Source organism: Conger conger, chromosome 9, assembly GCF_963514075.1.
Source record: "Conger conger chromosome 9, fConCon1.1, whole genome shotgun sequence".
NCBI lineage: Eukaryota > Metazoa > Chordata > Actinopteri > Anguilliformes > Congridae > Conger > Conger conger.
Genome location: NC_083768.1, coordinates 36756082 through 36778593, shown reverse-complemented (window position 1 = coordinate 36778593; position 22512 = coordinate 36756082). Strand labels below are relative to the sequence as shown.

Sequence of the window (22512 nt, the reverse complement as noted above, 5' to 3'; positions counted from 1 at the left end):
GGCCAGGACCAGCACCTTCCAATGACAGAAAATGCTATCATTTCATCCCTTCAAGTCTTTAGTTCAGCATAATCTGGACTGGTTCTGCTGGTTCTTCTTCCTCTCTCCCACGAACACATGCGCCAATAAACAAAGACTCATAGTGCTGGATCCTGACAACTTATTTATTCCACTTGGAGAATCATAGTAAACACAAACAAACATGCAAGCCTTCACAAGGCATTACAACCATTGTGTTCTAGTTCAAATTATCGGAGGCAGATGGTAGTTCAGTCAATCAGAACTAACCCACAGCTTAATGGCTGCCAAGTAAATGATTTGCTGTGTTGGGTAGATCCAGCGGAAGCATAGCTTAATGTGTCGCTCCTATTATAAACCCTTTTATAAACATTAATTTAGTTGATGAAAAATATCTCCCCAGCTAGAGGGAGTTTACTGTGCTCTGAATGCAGGGACAGGATACTTAACGCGCTGTACCGTACTTCCTCCACATCAAAATTGAGAAATGAAGTGTTGTCGAGTCGAACGTTCAAAGGAATGTTTTTTTTTCCTTTTCTCCTAGCAGTAACTCAAGTTTATTAATACCCTCTTAAATATGCAGTGGGATTAATCTATTTTTACCTTCTTGTGAACGTTTCAGAGACAAAGGGAACATAGCCGACTCTGCAGTTGCTGTAGTAAGTGTAGCGTTAGGCAGACTGCTGTCTGGAATAGACTCAAAATTAGACCAGCACAGTTGACAACCATGAAAATCAACCTGACACCCTGATTTTGTGCCCATCCCATGTGTCGACTGATTTCTGACACTGCACCTGTGTAGAGGAAAACAGTCACAGGGTTGTGTGCTGACAGCTTGACAACGTTATCAAAATCCCAATCGCAGTATTTTCAGACCAGAGCCATTAAAGATTTTTTGCGGGGCTGATGGGAGGACAAACCTTATCACCTAAGTCAACCAAGCCCGAGTCAGCCAAGGTCAAAGGTCGTACAATGACCACAATGACCTGTAAAACTCATCCGTTACTGTAGGATGTCTGGATCCGTTTCTTCAAAGCTTACTCAAACTTACTTTATTTCACAATCCCACCATCAACAATTATTTGCTTTCTGTAAAATGCTTTTGCTAAAAGCATCAGGCAATTGACAGAATTGTGCATTTTAAATTTCACTTTTGTATTTAGCACTTCTCAGAAAGCAGTCACATATCCATGCCACAGAAACCACTCGTTTTACAGCACTGTCATTTTTCCCTTCTTCAGGGAAAAGAGTATTTTTGAATTGTCTTGCAGACAATGAGATAATCTATGAAATAATTACAACTGCAGCATCTATATATAATCTGATTCTTATTGTCTCACCACACGCATCACTGATTCCTATGTATTGTCCTATCTGCATCACATATTGTACACACACACACACACAGACACACACACACACACATACACACACACACATGCACGGACACAGTATCCAACTAAATTTTACAGCAAATTAGCTTTTATTTGAATACTAAGCAATCCAAACTCGTGCCTCGTTCTTGTTATACCAGACTAAAATGAAGTAATCATGTTATTCAGTGCAGTAGAAAGGTCTGGAAATGCATTATTCAAATGTGGGCCAATTTAGACAGACCTGCACTCCTCCTGGGACAGGAACAGAACCGGGTACATGTCACAGGGATTAGAGAGGCCCTCGCTGTGGTATTAAACATGGAAAGCGATCTGAAGGCTTTAAAGCTGGTCTCCAAAAAAAAAAGGTTACTTGTACATTTCAGTGAATTTAATACGAATGTATAGCGAATTGAAGGTAGACCAAACTTGGTAACACACAATAAAAACAGGGATGATACTATAGGAAGAAAGAATAACAAAGAGAGTATTTCCTTTCATTTGAGAAGATATGGAACAGCAAGTGTATCAGACTATGCCCATCTTACAAGACATGGTGTCTGCTTAGCTTAGACTCTACCAGTAATTGGCTTGTCAAAAACAGCTGAAAAATAACAAGAACCAGCCAAGAGAGATGACCTGTACGGAGAGTGAGGCTCAGATTTGAACAGTTCAGTTCTCTGTATTCTCTATACTGTTTGTTGCGCAAGTGCATGGATCCAAATTAAATATACGCTTTTGTTAATTCTGTGCACAAATGGCGGCACATGGCAATGCATAAATTAGCGTGTAGCGCAAACACTGCCATTCTAGAGATTACACACCATCCAAGACAAAGGGAAGACTCCGGCTGAAGTATCCAATAAAAAGCAAACTATTAGTATAGAGATAAAGTATTTCTCAGGAGACCTGTGCAATACAATGACGTGCCAGAAACAAAACCTGTAATAGAGTTCAAAGAATTCCCTGCAAATCACCATCAAGTTTGCTCATGCAGGCTCAATGGCTATTCATATATGTTGAATAACCATCTGAAGTGAAGCATAGACAATTAATTAATTATTAACTTTCCTTGCATTATTCATTAGCATTGCGTGATTTTTTTAAATGTCTGTCACAAATACTTTCTCCTCTAATGCAGCCCTCCTTGAAACAATAAATATACTGATTACTAAAAAAACATAGATATTTAGGTAAAAAATGGAAATGATCCACCAGTTTTTTTGTCAGTTTTTATGCAAATATAGAATAAAGCCTGCTCGTTGTGAACACGTTGTTTGCAAAATTAGGGATATGAAAATCCTTTCATTTTCACAGACACTACCACACACTTTCAACCACCACACCTTAGTGCTTAATCAATAGGTTCCTATCTCTTCTTGCTCTGATGTGCAGCCATTTTGAACCCATAACCAATGAAATCACATGGTTCAGCGCTGCAGTTTATGAGTCCATAAAGCCCCTGATGGTGGGGGAGGGTTAGCACGGCAGGTCAAAATGGAGGAAGCACCACACCCCGCTGTCTTCAGTTCAATACGCTCTCCATCACCGCAGGACTGGTTTCCCTGTGTCCTTTAACCTTTAAATGTCATCCTGCTTCAGCAGAATCCCTCTGATGTTTAAGTGAGGTGAGTTTACTGGATTCGCTCTTGACATTAAAATGTCCAAAATAAATACATAAATATATAAATAAAAATATTAATGAATGACTGTGCTGATAATTTGCAATTAAAGGCATGGGCGGTTGTTGACATGGAAACCTGATAACTGTCTGTATGTAAGAGCTGCTAGTCAGAGCCTGAGAACATTAATTAGGCTTTGTGTTTGAATGTGCAAGGACATATGCTTAAATGTAATATTGAATCAACACAAACTAATTACCATACAGCTAAAAATATGATTAGTTACTTGTGTACATTTTCATACCGTTTTTAAAAAAAAATCACCACTACAAATGCACTCAATATATTTACATATTGGAGGCATTCCTTTTTTCCTTTTTTTTTGTGGCTGACTGGAGAAAATGAGGTCATCACCATTCTGAAGGTAATCTGAAGGTGTGTGCACACCTTTAACTCGCACTGGAGGAAACAAAGTAACCTGAAGATGGTTCCCATTATATACAAAAAGAAAATACAGAATTAATTCATGCATTTGATTTGAAACAGAACAAATAAAAGCTTTGAATACTTGTTGACTTCATATCCTTGTAATTGAACGTTGACATTAATAGCAATATCTTAACAGTGAGTAACACCTGGTGAAAATTGTGATGTGATGAGGATATAAAAAGCACCCGAGCAGCTGCCATATATGACACGTACAGTACCTATTCCTGGAAAACTATTAAAAACTTACAGTCAACAGGTTTGTATCTGGCAGCTCTCAAAAGCATTATCCTTTGCCAAGGTCTCACCTTCTCTTTGTCAACCAACCATCAACAAAACATGCATTAATAATTCAGCCACACTCGTGTTACAGACAGCATGAGTGGTCATTGAGAAAATAGTGTGAAAAATACCTTACCGTACAGATGGCTGCACATGAGAATGAAAACAGGTATCAGGAGTGGGATATTCTGTAAGATATATACCTACTCACATTACACTACTGCACCATACCACTGGCGCTAAATCCTCAAGGGCTCTGCTCCACAAAGCAGAATTACTGTGTTAGCTGGATAACTGCACAAAGTGAGCCCCGCAACGGCTCTTTTTACTTCAGTCCATGTTCTAGATTTAACCAAGGTCCAGGATTTACTCAGTGCCTTTATCCCTTATCATTTACTATAGCCAAAATGTATATTATCATCAAATGCTTTATTCGTATATCACTGTAAGAATAACATTACTGTAAGAATAACAGTAATAGTAGTAAGAATAAGAATAACAATAATAATAAAATCCATGAATTGTGTTAAACAACCCATCTACATGATGGAACATCCTACATTGCAGCATCCCTGCCACTGCACTGTGACATGTTCAGCTTTTCACTTTTGTCTAGAGAGGTTACTCACTACCGATATAATAACACTATTTACAGTAAGGGTTGACTAAATTTGGTCTCCATTTAGCTTTGCCCATCAGGCAAAAGACAGTCACAGGATGGCATGGCATATTGTACATTGCAAAAAACAGCCACAAAGATCAACAATGCCAGAGACATTAACTGTGCGGAGGCTATTTTAATGGTAATACATAAGCAGACAATTCCAGATAGTCAATATAAAGTTTCCATGGTTACAGATGACCCACTCTAAACTGGGCAAAAGCCAAATGACCAAGGGGAGAGAAGAGCTATAAACAGGGAAAGGTAGCTCAGGTTCATACAAATGAAAGTTCACTGACAATCAGCTGGTAGAGCGGCTATTCTGTCCATTATGACCTTGCCTGCAAATCTGCTTCGCTCTTTCTTTACAAGCAGCCGCAATCATTTTTCAACCGCGGAACTTGCCACTATTTGTCCTTTGGATATTCGGCAGGGTTCATGCGGTATGGGTACTTATATAGTTTAGGTGATTTTGCAATGGCTGTCGCGACTGCACATGTACAGTAATTTGTGTGCTACCACACAAATAGGCCTACTCGTGAATTTCGCCAAAAGCGAATATCAGCGATTACAGCACGTTGGGCAGCCTACAGTTGTCCAAACGACAAAAGTCCAGACGACAAAGGCTTCGCGTTACTTTTATTCATGAGACGTGTAGTAACGCATGTAAGCATGTGTATTGGGATACGTAGGCATTATTCCAAAGCTTGAGTACAGTCGGATTTAAACATTCACAACTCAGTAAACGATTAACATTTCACAACAGAATAGCTAGTAACATGAATTCACAAAACCCCTCAACCATAAAGTAGGTTATAGTAGTTAAAGTATAGTAAAAACTATGTCTCGTAAAGCGACACCTGCTGCTTAAATGGTCTAAAAGCCCAACTATATTGAACTAATTAATACATTGTATGGCTGTATGGACAGAAATCAGGTGCTACATCTATGTTTCTACATCCAAATACATGTAACATTAGCCTGATTTTTTAAAACTAATTTATTTAGTTCTATAATTCTCCTAAACCGACAGTTTATTAGCTTTCGGATACAAAATAGTTATTATCATTTGTATTATTATCACTTTGTTATATGTCTGCGAGTATTGCCAGAGTAACTAAAATAAATATTACTATACAAAATTTAACAGATAGACGTTTTAAATCATTCCAATCGTCAATGCCAAAGTCATCAATGGTCTGAAACATGGTTTGATTACTAAGATGTAGTTTGATTGATTAAATAATAATGGATTAATAATGAATACATTCAGTGACCAAATGTGGCAGTCTTATTATCAGAACCAATGACAGCTGCGGGATTAACAGAATGGTTAGATGTAGAATTGACTCCGTTGAGATCACTGACCAACCCACAACAAGCCTTCCACCTACCCGCCCAATAGAGACTGACAAACACACAAACACACATACACACACGCACCACACACACGTCGAATCCACCCATTACTAACGAAGATAATGCAACCGTTGTAGAAAGAGTCAAGAGTCGCATCCCAAAATCTCTTCAGAAAATTACGAATCTAATAATTAATTACTCCTGCTAGACGGGATACGGCGTGTTTGATTTACTGTGTTTGTTTTGGAAATAGGCCAACAAACAGTTGATAAATATCGACCAGATGCGGTTTAACTATTTTGTCCCTTGTGTGGACATCACTGGCGACGAGTCAGTGAGTCAGCCGTTACGCAGGTACTCTGAGCTAATGAGCTGCATGCGCGTAGTGGACTTTATTGGATTAAAATGTAAAATTTGATTTAAAACCACTTTCTATGAAAGCCTGCATACATAATATTACGGGTACAGGAATACTTGAGAAACTGTAAATATATTTTGTTTAATTCCATGTATATCAACAGTAACTTTTCTCCACATCATACAGGCTGCCATACGTCTGCCAACTGTCCCATGATGTCATTGCTGTGAATATCAATGAATATAAATACATCCGCTCCAAAACCACGCCTTTGAGGTACAGAACAGATTAAATCACATAAACTTGAGTCTCGTTTACTATGGGGTCAACAAGCTAAAAAGCCAGCAGTGTCTGGATATGAATGCGCACAACCGACAGCACACGAAATGGTGAGAGTAAGATTTCCCTTACGTCCTCGTCTTCACATCTTCTCCCGTTTCGTTGCTGGAAACGGGGTCTCTTGTCTTGCAGAGGGTGCGGGGTCTTCCCAGCATTTTCCTCTTCGGCACTCTGTCCACCAAGAAGGTGACTGGCCTCCGGCGGGTTTGGGAAAGATGTATTGGTGTTAATCTTCCCGGTAAATCTCTGATACAGCGAAGCCATATGTAAAGCCAAAAGTCTACCGCATGTCACAACAGAAGATTAAAGTTGTTCATAAATCGTCTGGTATTTACTGCTTATTGTTTTGGCGTTTGTGTCAATGGCAAACGGCTGGCATAAGACTCACTAGCAGATGGTGCCAAAAAGGAACCGGCACAGAAACTCAGTTAAGTGGATTGTTTAATCAGATCAAAGATTTTAAATATCTATTCGTCCCAAACGGCGAGGTGTCGGCTCAATTTGTCGGAGGTTGCACTAACGCAGAGAGCTCTCAAAGCGGTGTCGATAAAGTCTGTTCTACATTCCGAGCACGTTGTTTCTCCGCCTCGGTCCTTTGGGGGCTATATAGATCCTGCCGTCCGTTCGATGTAGCAGCGAATGGTTTTAAATTTCCAACCAAATATCTTCGAATTAAACTGAATAAAGAAATACTTCGGCTTTGTAGACTTTATATGCTACCATTATACTGAGAGTAGCCTACAAAGAACTGACGAGACGAAGGAGGTAAAGCGCAAATTCTGCAGAAGTGACCCGAATGTAAACTGTTAGTATAATCGGCAATCCGCATCGCTCGCGAATCAACATGTAAACAACGTCCGGTTGCTCCTCCTCTTAATCTAATCACCACAATGTTAAAGAAATGAGCATTACCGCGGCACTTCTGCCAGCCGGTCCATGGAATTTGTATTCGTAGTTTCTAATCTTTGCCTCTGTTTCTATACAGAGCTACATCTGTTATAAAGCGTACTCCAGTGCCACTCCGTGGTTCTAGAAAATACGACAGTAAGCGGAGCTGGAACCGCGACGTGGTTTGCCTTTTTTCAAACCGACACGTCAATTGGCACATACAGTCCACTCAAAAATGATTGGAACAGCAAGGCCAATTCCACTGTTTTTGCAGTACTCTTAATACATTTGTGGTTGATATAAAAAGATCACGAGACAAGAGTTCAGAATTGCAGCTTTTATTTCCTGGTATTTAATTTACTATTTAGATGTATTAATTTACTTAGAACATAGCACCTTTGGCATCAGACCACCCAATTTTTAGGTGCGCAAAAGTATTGGCACAGAGAGTATTTAAGTAAATGAAAGTACATAATATTTGGTGACTGACTTCGCCAGTCTAAAATCTAAAAGTCCTTTGTTGTGTTGGCAGTGCGTTTTGGGTCATTGTCTTGCTGCATGATGAAATTCCTCCAAATTAGTAGGACACATTTCCCCATAAGTTGACGGACAGAAGTCTTTTTAGACTTCTGAATTCATCCTGCTGCTACCATCACGAGTTACATCATCAATAAATATTAGTGAGCCAACCTCAGAAGCAACCATGCAAGTCCAAGCCATGACACTTCCTCCTCCATTCTTCACAGATGAGCTCATATGTTTTGGATCATGAGCAGATCCCTTCTTTCTCCACACTATTTTCCTTTCCTATGGGTTTATCTTGGTCTCATCAGACCATATAACTTTGTTCCAGAACTTTGTGGCTCATCTCTGTACTTCTTTGCGAATTGTAATCTCCCCTTCTGATTCTTACTACTGATGACTGGTTTGCTTCTTGTGGTATATCCTCTATATATCTTCTCTCTTAGTCTTCTTTAAACGGTTGATTGAGATACCTTCAGCACTGCCCTGTGGACGTTGTTTGTGATGCCACTGACTGATGTCTTTGGGTTTTTCTTCACAGCTCTCAGTATGTTTGTCATCAACTGCTGTTGTTTTCCTTGGTCGACCTGTTTGATGTCTGTTTCTCGGTATGCCGGCGGTTTCTTTTTTTTTCAGGACATTCCCAGTTGTTGTACAAGCTATCCCCAATGCTGGTGCAATTTCCCCTCTTTTCTAAGCTTCAGAATGGCTTGCTCCCAAAGACAGTTATGTGGTCTTCATGTTGGTCTTCATCTTTTCTAACACAAATGCAGTCTTCACAGGCAAACCCAAGGCTATAACCAAGAGTAGACAGTCAGAACTATTTATTGTTTAACCGATCAATCTTACAGGACACATCTGGACAACAAGAAGCACCTGTCAGTCACATGTTCCAATACATTTGCTCACCTAAAAATTGGGCAGACTGATACAAAAGGTGATACCCTAAGTCAGTGGTGCTTAACCTTATTGGAGGTACTGAACCCTGCAAGCTTCATCAGTGCATTCACCGAATCCTTCGTAATTGGAAAAATAAAATATGATTTCTTCAAAACATAGGGATATATTTTATTGGAAAATAAAATATATACCTATGCTTTTATCGAACCCCCCATTTATCCAGGTTAAGAACCACTGCCCTAAGTCGTTTAACAAATCAAATAAAGATAAAAATGCCAGGAAATGAAAGCTTAAATTTGAATCTGTCATCTCATGTACATCTTTTGATCTCAAACTCAACTGTCTTCAGTGTATAGCAAAAACAAAGGAATTGACCTAGCTGTTCCAATACTTTTGGCGGGGACTGTATACCTGAAATATGATACTAAAACACATTTAAAGAAAAAACATGAATGCAAAACACATTTGAACACATCGTCACTGACAGCAACATGCACCATGGAAATTCATGGATATATGACTTAAACATGCTTTATTGCTGTACATTGTGCGTGATAAACTGACTTCAGTACTGGTACTGAATCAGGACACTTTGATCAAGAGTACATTTTAATTCTTACTGTTCTATACAACCAAGATTGAGCAATAAGTGAACTGTAATTGATGATTTGTCGTCTTGCGCTACTCTAATAAGCAATTGTTCATAAGCAGGAAGCACTGTTATTGAGATGTAGCGATGATAAATACATTTCAGCACCACGGAGAGCACACCGTAAAGTTAACCCTTTGAATCCACAAAACATCGCGTAACTCTGGATATTTGAAATTCTATTTAGGACCATCTGAACTACTATCTGCCACACGGTGAAATTCACCTATGCCGCCCGAATACACAATCACATCTACACGACTAAATTTGTCTGTTTTCAACAAGCTGTCTGTTTGATTTGAAACACTTTAACTGATCAGTCCAAAGTGAAAACTGCAAAACTGTGTTACTGCGCAATTTGATACACCAGATTAAGTCTCCAATCAACCACAATTTCCCTTATTCAAAACTTAAGGGTCAACCCCCAATCATAACATTTTCATATTGAGCAGTGACATTAAGTTCATTAATAGCATGCTCCATGCAGAGGTTGCTGTATTAATGTAATATTTATAGTACTTACAATATGTGAACATAATTTAACAGATGTCCTGGTAAAGAGGGATTTTCATAGTTCACATTTTACAGATTAACCATTTACTGTATACATCTGGCCTTGATATACTGCTGAGTCCATGCTGTGCAACACTGAAATATATAAATATGAGCTACATAATATATATGATAGCCTTTTCCATATAATTGAAATGTGTTCCAGATAAACATGAAATAATTTGAAATTCAGTAAAAGAAAATCACACTCAATAACTTTTTCATGAAGAAGCATACCCAAGACCACACTAACCTGAAATAAAAATATATATTTGATAAGGCAGAAGCAAGTACTTGAACGCAATAGCAGCATTAAAACATCAAACACTCATCTCTTCCTTCACACTGAACTACACTGTACACTGAATTCTGAATGAGCATTGAGCAATTTTACTGCATAGAAACTATCAGCAAATATGATAATTGTTCTTTTCAATCTTCTTACATGAGATGACCTAAACTCAAACACATATTCAAGGACATCTAGATATGAATTTTGATATAGAAGAGTATAGGAAACAAGAATGGATGTTCTGTAATCTGTGACTAATTGATAAAAACGTCAAAGCACTTTGGTTCAATGTACATATTGAGTTTACATCCATATAAAGTGCTATTGAGTCCTAGGCATTTGTCTGCTGCTCTTCGCCATTTAAATATTTCAGGTTTCACATCATCTTTTGTCCTTGTTTTGAGGTGCAGAAAGGTCGTTCAGATAAAGCATAAGTGACTTAGTCACAGGAGCGAGCGGGCTTTTTGTGAAATGGAATGCTTAGCAGTGTAGCGAGTTAAGAGGGAAGGTGCACATCTGTCTCCTGGACTGGAAGGTGCTCATTGTGTGACATTGTGTGAGGGATCAGGCTGAGAGCTGTTTAACACAAGACATGGTAGATGATAAAAGTTCTTGTGGTATAGAACTTTGGGCGGCCTCTTTATAAATGAATAGAGGAATGAAAAATAAATAATGTATCATAGCGTAACATAATGTAAAAATGGCATTTTCCCTAACAGGAGGCACGCACTCACAATTGCAAGCTTGCACACACACACACACACACACACACACACACACACACACATACATAACCAACCATTTCCAGGTACTATTGCACCTAAAAAGACTTACAGGAGATGAAATTACAAAAACTGTTCATATTATGTACAACATAAGCATTCATAATCCCCTTGTTTCTCCAGGTGTGTCTGACTGAGATAAACATCTATTTTTCATGGAAGCCCTGGTCAGGAGTTTGCAACATAAACAACCACGCAATTAATCAGTCATGATAATTTTTCAGGTGATAATATTTCAGGTCAACAGCACCTTTTCTGTCATATGACTTTATACTAAACTCTTAAAATCACACAAAGGAGATAAGTATTGAAGATGAGCTTGTTTCTGCACCAAGTTCTCATACTATGTAGGGCAGCAACTAAAATCTATCTTACAGAACTCAAAGGATGCGCAGGGCACAGTAAAGCTCAGCAGGTCATTAGGCACATGCAGGTAAAACCTCTGATAAGATGAGCAGGAGGCTTTCCTATAATTGCTTTGTACAAAAGACCTGGAACAAGAGTGTGCAGTGGTGTCTGCTGTATTATTCATCCATTCATGTTTATCTAAAGAGCTCTGGAGACCTTTCTCGGGTGGAAGTATTAACAGAAAAGTAATCTGCACATTTAAGAAACTACAAAGTAGCCACTTATCAGACAGTCTTACATTGTAAGGACTGAACTCTGATAGATAAAACAGTGGTTAGGAACATGGAGGCTTGTCCGGGGTGCTATGTACTCTGTCTGAGATGGAATAATGAACTAGAAACTGTGGTGAGTTCCCAGGTCACACATTCAGTTACAGTACCTGTACATGAGTAATGACCATGTCAGTGAAAGCTATGACCCCACATGTAACACCCACAAAGCTACACAGAACACCTGTATCAGTACAAGAGAATAGCTGCATAATTACATTTATCTTTGATATGTCTTTCAAAAGTGGATGATTATCTCTTCGCAGATTTATTCAATTAAATTCAGTTTCATTCACGCTGCTCTTTCCAATTCAATTCCGTTTTATTCGCTCTGCGCTTTGTACGGAGAACTGGCGCAAAGATGCTTCACAGAGTAGCAGAAGGGTAAACAGGCCTGAACTCCCAAATAGCAAGGACATGAGGTAAAAAAAATACATTAAAAAAACTCCCCAGTGGAGAGAAAAATTCTCAAACAGTGGTGACAGGACTGCCCAACGGAAAGAGATCTCAGGAGGAACCTGGCTATAGCGGTGGAGCTCATTCTCGCTGGCTGGCAAGGTGTAATAATAAATAGATATCTCTTTTAGGCAATGTCTGAAGGCACGTTACAGACACTCCATGCCCAAGTCCCCGTGAACAGACCAGGGCCGAGGTAGTAATGAAAAACTCCCCTGAGGAGACAGAAGAATCCTAAGGTAAAACCTAAATCAGGTGTCAGGGCACCACCCAATAGTATATATTATCATATAGCATCACGTCATTAGAATTGGAACTGCCCTGTTTGTGTCTAAACTGTGCAAGTTCGCCAGTTCCATTCACACCTGTATGTTTGTCAAAGGCTCACACACAAGGCTGATGAATGGTCGTCAGTGCGCTTTTAATCACGCCGTGCTGACTGGATGCCTCAAAGGTTCATTAGTTCTGGCTGGCACACAGGTTCACTCACTGAGCCCAGAGAAGATTCATTCTGTTGATAGATGTGGGCTGCATTCTGGCATCATTTACTCCTGTCTTCCATGTGAGCAATCTGGTGACTGAGAGGGGTAGACATTTCTATTATCACAAGCCAGTGCCCTTTTACCCGAGCATATTTTTCGCAAAAAAAGCTATTTAATTAATTATAGTAGTTAATCCATTGTCTTAGGCAACATGTCCCTTAAAATACAATCCAAGTCTTTGTACATAGCTCAGTTTGGCCCCTGCATTATTCTCTGAATCTACCTGTATGTTCTTAATTCAGCCTATAAACAACCTGTGTTATAGAGTTTATGGCAGGACATCTATAGGGCTTGGGTAAATACAACTAGAACCTTTCACATTTCTCCGTATAAATAAGAGAACGTACTGCAGCCGCAATTGCCCTTCAACAGAGCAACAGTGGCACCTAGTGGATGCAAAAATTCGAAAATGATTTGCCTGCATTAAACTTTACCTTAAGTGGTTTCTGTACTGACTTCTCAATGTTTCTCAGAAGCTCTACTGTATGTCGTCTTGTCATTAGTAATGGAGAACAAACAACCACGCGATTAGCCATACGAGTTATTCAGTTATTCAGACTGGTGTCTTAGTCTTTATTCACAACTCGTCTCCAGAACTCCCATTTCCGTTGCTGCTTCCTTCCCGCACGCATGACGTGCTTTTCGATTTGTGATGGATGTCTTCCCATCCCGCTCGCGTTCTATCCAGACAACACGTACGGTCTGCTTCACGTCTCCCAGAGGATTATCGAGGCAGCGCTACATTAAAACTCTCGTCTTCTCTACAGAGACTAGAGCGATGTGCTCCTGCCGGAGAGCCACTATTGCAACCTGCCATGTGTGATATTGGCATTATATTTACCGATACATCATGTCACGTTGCACCTCATAACTTCTCTGGCCACAGCTGCAAAGATATTTCAGGGACGGCCTTGCTCAATGCGGTGACTGTTGAACGTATATTTGTCGTTATTACCACGGCAGCGTTGGGCCTGCATTGAAGGCGGGTGACAATCAATGTCAGTCACTGACTCAGCCAAACCAATCAAAACGCTTTGATCTCCACTGAAAAACATTTCGATTGGACAAACTCTGCGAGCAAGTAAAGATGAAACCTGGCTCACCCCGGACCCGTTTTCCCCATCGCCTGTCGGTGTGCGTTCGCATTATCTTCCCCAGGGTTCAGTGAATCCATGTGCTGAATGATTCCCAGCGTAATCACAGCTCAAATGTATCTATTCTCATCACCCAGAGTCTCTCTGGACACCCGCCTATCTGAATTCATTCCAAAGCGCCGCATTACCATGTCTGAGAAACGCGAAAGACGCAGATCAATACTGCTCATCAAATAATCTTGTGTTTAATTAAAACTCAAGCCCTCCAACATCTCCTCAGCTCTGTTCTAGCCATATTGGTAGGCGTAGTCAACGGAAAACAAGAAATGTTTTGATCGCACCATTATCATGATTAAAAAGTAATAATCTAAGACACCACGTCAAAAATGGAACTGCAATTGGCCATCACCCGTGTATCAATCTACATCTAGAGCCCACGCTCCACCAGGGCTTTGCCTCCTAGGTTTTGCAGTGTCAGCATTCTTGCACATTAATTTTTCCTGGAGGGCAGCGTTACAAACAGATGCCGACTCCCAATGTGCATTGACAATTAATTATTCCCTGCAACTAAAGGCAAAACTTAATGGGATCCAAGTTCTGCAGCAAAACATATTGCTTATCATGCAGTTTTGCTTCAAAAATCCAGCAATCACAAACCAAGCTCATTTTCATATTTTTTACACCAGCAAACCCACTTTGAAATTGTAGAGTGTGACTCCTTTTTCAGATGAGTACATTTCATGATGGAGAGAAGTATTCAAGTAGGATACTATTAAAGATATAGAGATTAAGACAGATTTTACAACAAAATATCCACTGTAAAGTTACTCCTTGCAAAGTTCGTAGGCCTTTTTGATACAAAATGTGAATGATTTTGTTCGGTCATTTGGGGTTAGATTAAGATTTAGAGCTAATGTTAGAACTGAGTACAATCTAATTATTGACATTTTTATTTCTTTACTTTGTGTGACTAATCGCAATACATGGCTAACTTATTGAAATGTACACTTTACAACCTGGCATTCGGTTCACTAGGAAACTACAATGAAAACATGTTATTTGCAGTGCTACCACAGAGGCAGAGAGCAGTGTGCTGTCCTGCATGGCTAAGGTGGGCTAAGGTTGGCCAGAGTCACAGCGCCTAAAGCTATTTTCCAGGTTCCTACAGGTCACTAGTGTCATCGGTGAGGGATGGTCACACACTATGACTGTAGAGCTCTCTGTGTGGCGTAGAAACGACACACTGAATAAAGCAATTCCAAATGGTAAGAATAGAGGAGTTACCGGGAACCCCCTCACCCCCTCCCCTCTGCTCCACCCTGGGGTGGCTCGACCAATTAGGATGCATATTTGAACAAAACAACTGCCCGGCAACAGCTTAAGGAGGGAGCAGCCAATGGCAGCTGCCCTTGTTAGACGGGTCAGATGAGCGATAAAGGGACTCGGGTGACATTTAACTCTCACCAGGCCCCGCCCTTTTTCATTAGAGGAAATATATTCCTTTAAAATACTACCCTACAGGCAGAATGACATCACAGATGTCACGCTCCACCCCTGCTTTGGAGAAATCGATATTGTCATTAGTCAAGACATTTCAGATTGCTGCCCCCTGACCAACAGCGGACAAGCAGCGTGAAGTCTTTAATACCAAATTAATCTGAAGCGATGCTCTTCAATAATCCTCCCTCTCTCTGAGACACAAACTCCAGCATGTGAATCACCTTTCTGCTGCATTCTGAGTGTGACTGGCATCCATATTCCTCAAATACATTCATGGCTCTGCATATCAGCATGTTACTGGGCAGAAGTTACTGTGGTAGAAGTCTACTACAGCCGGGGGCCATTTTGGCTCCTACACTCTCCAGTTTATGGCCACCATATTGTTTTCTGTAATCATACCTGATGCCATAGTGATAATTTCAGAGGCCACGTAAGCAGCAAGATAGTTTCATCCACAAAGAAAAAGAAAAATCAACTCCTAACTGTTGGATGTTAGCAATCAGCAGCAAGGATGGAATTTGTTTTTGTACAGAAGATCATATTTCTGATCATGTTTTCAACATATGCATACAATTTAGATTTTTATGAACTAGGCACAGGAAATGCTGGCTATTTGCAGTGCAATGTGTACAGATATTCTAATTTCATATTCAAACAAATATTATTTCTATGTAAAGGAAAGAGTATATTCACAGGCATATGCTTACACTAGGAGTATATGAACATTTAAATCAACATTATTTTCATTCGGTCCACATTTGGATGTAAGCATATAACTGCGGAGAGAGAAGAAATCTATTTTGCTATTATGCAAGATGGAAGTTGACAAAATGCACTATGCAATCTGTTTACTCTCTCTCGGGAACCTGGTCAAATTACCCCTGAATCCAATTGGAAATGCACAAGATAAGGACACGAGAAAATTGAGTTTTAGAGAAGAATGGGGAATACTGACTTGTGCCACAGGACTAGAATCTCAGCAGCTAAGGTCTCAGACACAGGGCTACATACAGTCAGCTCCATACGTCTTCGTACAAATACATTTCATTCTCGATTTGGCTCTGTACTCCACAATTTTACATTTGAAATCACACAATTCACTTGAGATTCTCTGATTTTTTTAAAAGTTTGTTTTATACATTTTTGTTTCTCCATGTAGAAATCACAACACTTTTTATACATAGCCCCCCATTTCAGGGAGCAATAACATTTGGGACAAATGGCTTTGCATGTTTCTGATTAGTTCAGCGAGTTCAATTCTTCAGGTATAAGAAAGCTTTCAGCATCATGTCTTGATTCTAGGCTTTTGATTACCTTTGGAGTCTGTTATTGGTGTTTGTCAACATGAACCGAAGCTGTACCAATGAAAGTCAAGGAAGCTATTATGAGGCTGAGAAATAAGAAAGTAACAGTCAGCAATATGACATTACTAAAATCAACTGTTTGGAACATAATTAAGAATAAAGCACTGGTGTATGTTTGGGATCATTGACTTGCTGTGGGAAGAAGCACTGCCCAATGCGCTTGGTGGCATTCAGTTGAACTTGAGTAGATAAGATGCTTTTGTAGACTTCAGAATTTATTCTACTGCTGCTATCAGCAGTTACATTAACAATGGAGACAACTGAGTCAGCACATGGGGCAGCCATACATTCTCAATCTCTAACACCCCAATCACCACGTTTCACAGACGAGGGGGTGCTTTGGTTCCTTTTAGCCTTCACATATCGCTCTTGCCGTAACTGAAACAAGTCTTGGTCCCATCTCTCGACAATAACTTTTTCCAAAACTCTGCAGGTTCTTTTAGGTACTTCTTGGCAAACTGCAACCTCTATAGTTCCATTTGTGAAGTGTTCTGCAGACAGTAGTCACTGACACATCCACCCCTGCCACCTGAAGAGTGTTTCCGATCTGTTAGACAGGTGATTCAGTTTTTTTCTTTATAATGGTGAGAATTCTTTGGTCAACAGTCAAGGTCTTCCTTGGCCAAGCAGTCCTTCTGTGCTTCCTGAACTCACAAATTGATGTTCGAAACCATTTATTTTTTGTAGGCCTATTGTTTGGGTTATGTGTCTGACAATTCTTTTAAAATTTCTCAGCCTCATAATGGCTTCTTTGACTTTCATTGACATAACTCCTCATGTTGATAACTCCTCATGCAATGCCAATAACAGACTCAAAAAGCAATCAAAAGAATTATGACGAGACATTGAAAGCTTGGTTATACTGGCACAAAGGAAGCCCTGTAAGGGGGGGACTATGTATACAGAGTGGTGTAATTCCTACATGGTGAAACCAAAATGTATAAAGTAATAATCTCTAATAAAATTGAAATCTGCACTTTAGCCATGCAAATACTTTTGGAGTACAATTCTGGAGTACAGAGTGAAATCTAGAAAATATATGTCTGTCCCAAGATGGAGCTCACTGTATATGAGGAATGCAGTTGTGACAGAGAGGCAAGTTGGAAAGAAGGGATGAATTATGAAAAAACAAGGATGCAGGGAAAATAAAGTGATAGAGAAAGAGGAGTGTTGAGGAAAAGTAATGGAAATAAGTAAACAGTTTTTGAACAGAGAATAAATATAAAGTTTATATGAGTTTGGCAAGGAGAGAGAGGGAGAGGGAAAGAGAGAGAGATACAGTAAGTAAGTTGCCAGTGTTTCCTTTCCATGTGTCATTTTTCAATATTTAGTATGGCCTCTATTAACTGTTTGTATTGTGCCTTTTTTCACTGTCAATTGTTTCGCCAATATTGTCATTTGCACTCATGTCGATAGAGCATTATTATTCATAGAGAGAGAATGTGAAAATAGAGAGGGAACTATATGAGAGAGGGAGAATCTAAATGGAGAATCTATTCACCAGAGGAGAATCCGCACAGCCTTCTGTAAGACGTGGTGGGTGGATATGCTCCGTATGGACAGAAGTAAGGGCATTCTCACAGACAGAAAAATTGACCAAAAACAAATATAATAATAAGAAAATGACTTAAAGGAACAACAGGACAGCAATGGACACCTTCAAGCCACAACACCGTTTATCCCCTCCTTCCCCCTTCTCTGTAAATACGCTGATGTTGAAATGGCATTGGCTGTGGCAATTTTCAACCAATGGGCTTGAAATATTGTACATTGATACAATGTTTTGGTACAGAGAGTCGGGCAGTCAACTGCATATTTTGAAACCCGAATGTAAGGACCATGAACACAGACAGAGGGTGTGTCAGTGAGCCTTTTTCAATAATAGGAAGGGGTTTACAATGGTCTTGTAACACAAAAATCTTACCTATTGTACCTTTAAATATTGATTTTTAAATCTTATAAATGCAAATCACACAAAGTTCCAAGCTGCAAGGCATATAGTAGAAACGGTTACCACAAATAAGAAAGATTGGGCTGAGGGACCAGGTGGCCTTGAACTTCAAGTGTTGAAGGGAGAATGTACAGTAGACTCGTCGAGACTGATTGGGAATATTGCTTTTCAAGAGGGCTGCGGTTTATACTTGTTCGACTGTGCAGTCTTGCATGCTGAATCCAGGGCCAGTTTTTATTGCTTTATTGCTGCTAGAGCATTTGAGCCTACAGTGCCCCAGACTGAAATAACACTTATGCCTTTGGGTGTGTGAGGGGGGTCTACCTGCATAGTAAAATGTCCAGTGTTAATTCAACTCTAACAGAGTACACAAGTCCATTTGGGAACATGTGTACTAAGACTTGATTTGATAGAGAGAATTTTACCGTGTGGTTGTAGAGCATCACCCATGCCAGATTTCAGAGGGGGGATGGCTATGAGGTAGCACTAGCTGGCAATTCAGAACTTTGTCTCACGGATGCACGCAGAAGGCATTACAAGCTTCTCCATTTAAACACATACAAACCCTGAACTCCAGTCTAACACTGTCTGCCACATACCCGCAGGGCATGTCCCTTTCAGCTTGACCATTCGCTGGTCCACACTCTATTACAGAAGCCACCCATTTGTGTAAATTGCTTCTCCTGGGGGTGCTAAAGGCAGCTACTGGTTCAGTGATGTTCCTGACCATCCAGAATCAAATCCTGGCCATATCAGTGGCCACTATGGTCAGGTCTTCTGCAGGACTGTGCTCTATCGACCATAGTACTGCCCACAGAGGGACCATGTCCCCTCACTTAATCTCACATTAAATACTGTAGACCTGGGATGCTCCGTTCCTGTATATCTACCGCTCCTGTTGGATTTCATTTCAGCCTTAATTTGGCACGCCTCGTTCTACTAATTAGCAGCTCAACGAGATGTCTAGCTGTTAAATACAGAGTGCTTTGCTAGGGTTTGAGTGAAAGCCTACAGGATGGTAGATCTCCAGGTACAGGGTTGGGTAGCCCTGCTCTAGACACACAGCGCACGGTCATACAGGCACCTGGAGCCCTTCTGCCTCGCGGTGGCTGCAGTTCAGCCAGGTGGACCGCAGAGAGGAAGGGAACGGCGACTGGCTACATGCACTTCAGACAACAGACATGTTTACAAATTCGCGGAGTACATTGCCGCATTGCAAACATGACTGTGTTGACCAGATTTGGACAATACAAAAAACTGAAATTTACAAAGGGGAATGGTGACCAGTCATCAGTCCAGAGTTAGAAATTTGCTGGCATGCGGAGTTATTCAGCTTGTTCACGGAAAGCTAGTTCTGCTCAACTCCCGTTTCATAACCGTTCAGCAACTCCTACACTCCGCACATCTTATCTGACCTGATGCCTTTCGTACATGAACAGGGTTCTGACTACGCCAAAACGGAAAACATTTAAAATCCTAAAACCTTTTTCCCATTTAATGCATCTGTTGCACTGCTGACATAAAAATAATGAAAGCGTGCAGCTAAGATAGTGTGGTCAAAATGACATTCATTTTCTGAATCGAATGTAATGCTCTCAATCTCAAAAATCAATCTCATGTTTCTGAGTCACATTATCACATTATGTAAAGAAGACTCCACTGGGATGAAATGAAACTATAAAGCACTAATGTGCCCATGAAATACCACTGCTTGTATGCATTTATACATGAAAAAGCATAAGCACTTAAGTGACAGTTGTGTCCAAGTTTAACGTCTCAAACTCAAGGCTTAAAATAAGGAGTCTATTGCAGAGCCAGAGATTTTTTTCTGAGATGTAAACAGGATCACTAAGCGTATTTTCAGTAGAATTGTCCAGAATTTCAGCCCTGCACCCTGTTACTGACAGACCCTACACTGTTTATGTCAATTTCAGTTATCTACATGCAGATACCTGAAACAGTGAATTCGATTTCAATTTGAAGTGCAAATTGTTTTAGGTGTCTGCTTGTTGTCATTCCTGTATTATGGACAAAACAATTATCAAAATAACACCTGTTTGTTCAAGATGGAATACACTGTTATGTTCTGACATAAGAGACACAAACTGCATTTCAGGGGAAAAAAAATCTGTTTATCTGCAGCGTAAAGGGCTTTTGTTCTTCTTTCGCTCGTACTGCAGCAAACGGAAAAGCCACTTTAATCGGGATGAGGACAGGGCAGGCTGCAGAAACTGCATCTAAATGAGAGCCTTACCGTTCTGGAAGAGGTGGTGGTGTCGATCTTCAGCTGGCTGGCGATTAGAACGGACATCGTCTGAGCTGTTCGGGCTCCGATACGCACGCACGGACTTCAGCCTCAAGTTGAGCAGGAAAAGTCTGGCACAAGTCCTCTAACGGGCGCAGCCACTCGCTGTGACAGTCCCACCAACGCTGCTCGGCCACATGATCTGACGGGAATCAATCGAACGGCCACACGCGTGTCCCCCTCCCCCGGATAACGCGGTGGGTCCGAGCGGGAGCCTTTAAACTGCGCTATCTCTCCTCCCTCTCCTCCTCTTTTATAGCTTCCTCCCAGAGGATGCCGGAGGCTCAACACCTCCAGTACACTGTAGCGAGACTAGCGCGCCACAAGTTCATGAGGAGGCACACCTCAGAGAAACATGCACGTGTGTGTGTGTGTGTGTGTGTGTGCGTCTGCTGTATGCATCTGCACCTGCATATGAGTGCGTATCCATGCGTGTGTGTGTGTGTGTGCATGGGAGCGTGGTGGATGCATGTACATGTGAAGTGTGGGCTTGTTCATCTGTGGGTGTGTGTGTGTGTGTGTGTGTGTGTGTGTGTGTGCATGGGAGTGTGCGGTGGGTGCTTGTACATGTGCAGTATTGGCTTGTTCATCTCTGTGTATGTGTGTGTATGTGTGTGTGTGTGTCCGCCTGCAACTCACACTAAATCATAGAATCCTCAGAGAGGCATGTGCTTGTGTGCACCCGTATCTTTCTGTGTGTGTGTGCTATCTTCGTCTGTGTTATTGTGTCTGTGAACATGTATCCACATACTGTCATAAATGAGTGCTTGTGAACGCATTCTTTCATAGATAAGAGTAAAATTGTGCATCTGTGTGTGAGGGTGTGCGTTTGTGTACATGTGTGTGTTTGTGTGTGAGCCTATATGTGATTGAATGGATCAATTCAATCAGCTCCTCAGTTGGCTAGTGATTTAGCTGGGGCAATATTTATTCTGCATGCCTGGTGTGTTGTAAATTATATCTGTTCCTACGAGGACACACCGTTGGCACAATTTGCGGTTGTGTTTTATTTATGTGGCATCTGCACATGCGTCCTGGATCCGCACGCTCCACCCGGATAACCAATCTACGGAACAAACCGGGAAAGATCCGGGGATCGGCAAAGCGGGAGGCTGCAGCAGAGCGAAGAGGGGCTACAGCCCGGCAGAATAATGGCTTTGCAAAGATTAGGTTTCATTAAAAGACGAGCCGCTTTCAATAGAAGCAACAAGTTTTTCCCATTACCGCTCTTTTAAATTACACCCAGAATTATCTTGGAGCTCGGTTCAGTAAAGGAGGATCTAGCAGAATGCATTACCTTCACACAATAAAAAGCACACAGTAGCCTCCGCTCAGCCACCAAATGAATTGTGGGTGCGTGACTAAGTTCCAGCACTGAAACGTATCACACAGTTCAGTGTTTCAGATTCCTTTAATTGAATTATTCACCGAGTCATCCGCCGTTTTACCGTGGCGTTTGTGCGGGTTTGGAGATGGCTCCCGGCAATTCCTCGGCAGAAGGACTTATCTCATAACTTGTGCTCCAGTGGTGGATATTGTT

The 22512-nt window shown here is 40.8% G+C and overlaps 1 protein-coding gene across 2 annotated transcripts in view; it reads right to left on the bottom strand.

Annotated features, from left to right (window-relative positions):
* The window catches only part of LOC133136557 (dipeptidyl aminopeptidase-like protein 6), a 152303-nt gene that overhangs the window by 112176 nt on the left and 17615 nt on the right, over window positions 1-22512 (bottom strand). The window contains exon 1 of one of the 2 annotated variants that reach the window (XM_061254169.1): window positions 6571-7115. The exons of the other annotated variant lie outside the window; for it this stretch is intronic. Coding sequence (XP_061110153.1) covers window positions 6571-6762 — 192 coding nt within the window. The 5' untranslated portion in view covers window positions 6763-7115. Of the gene's footprint in view, window positions 1-6570; window positions 7116-22512 lie in introns of those variants that run through there. 2 annotated transcript variants of the gene reach the window in all.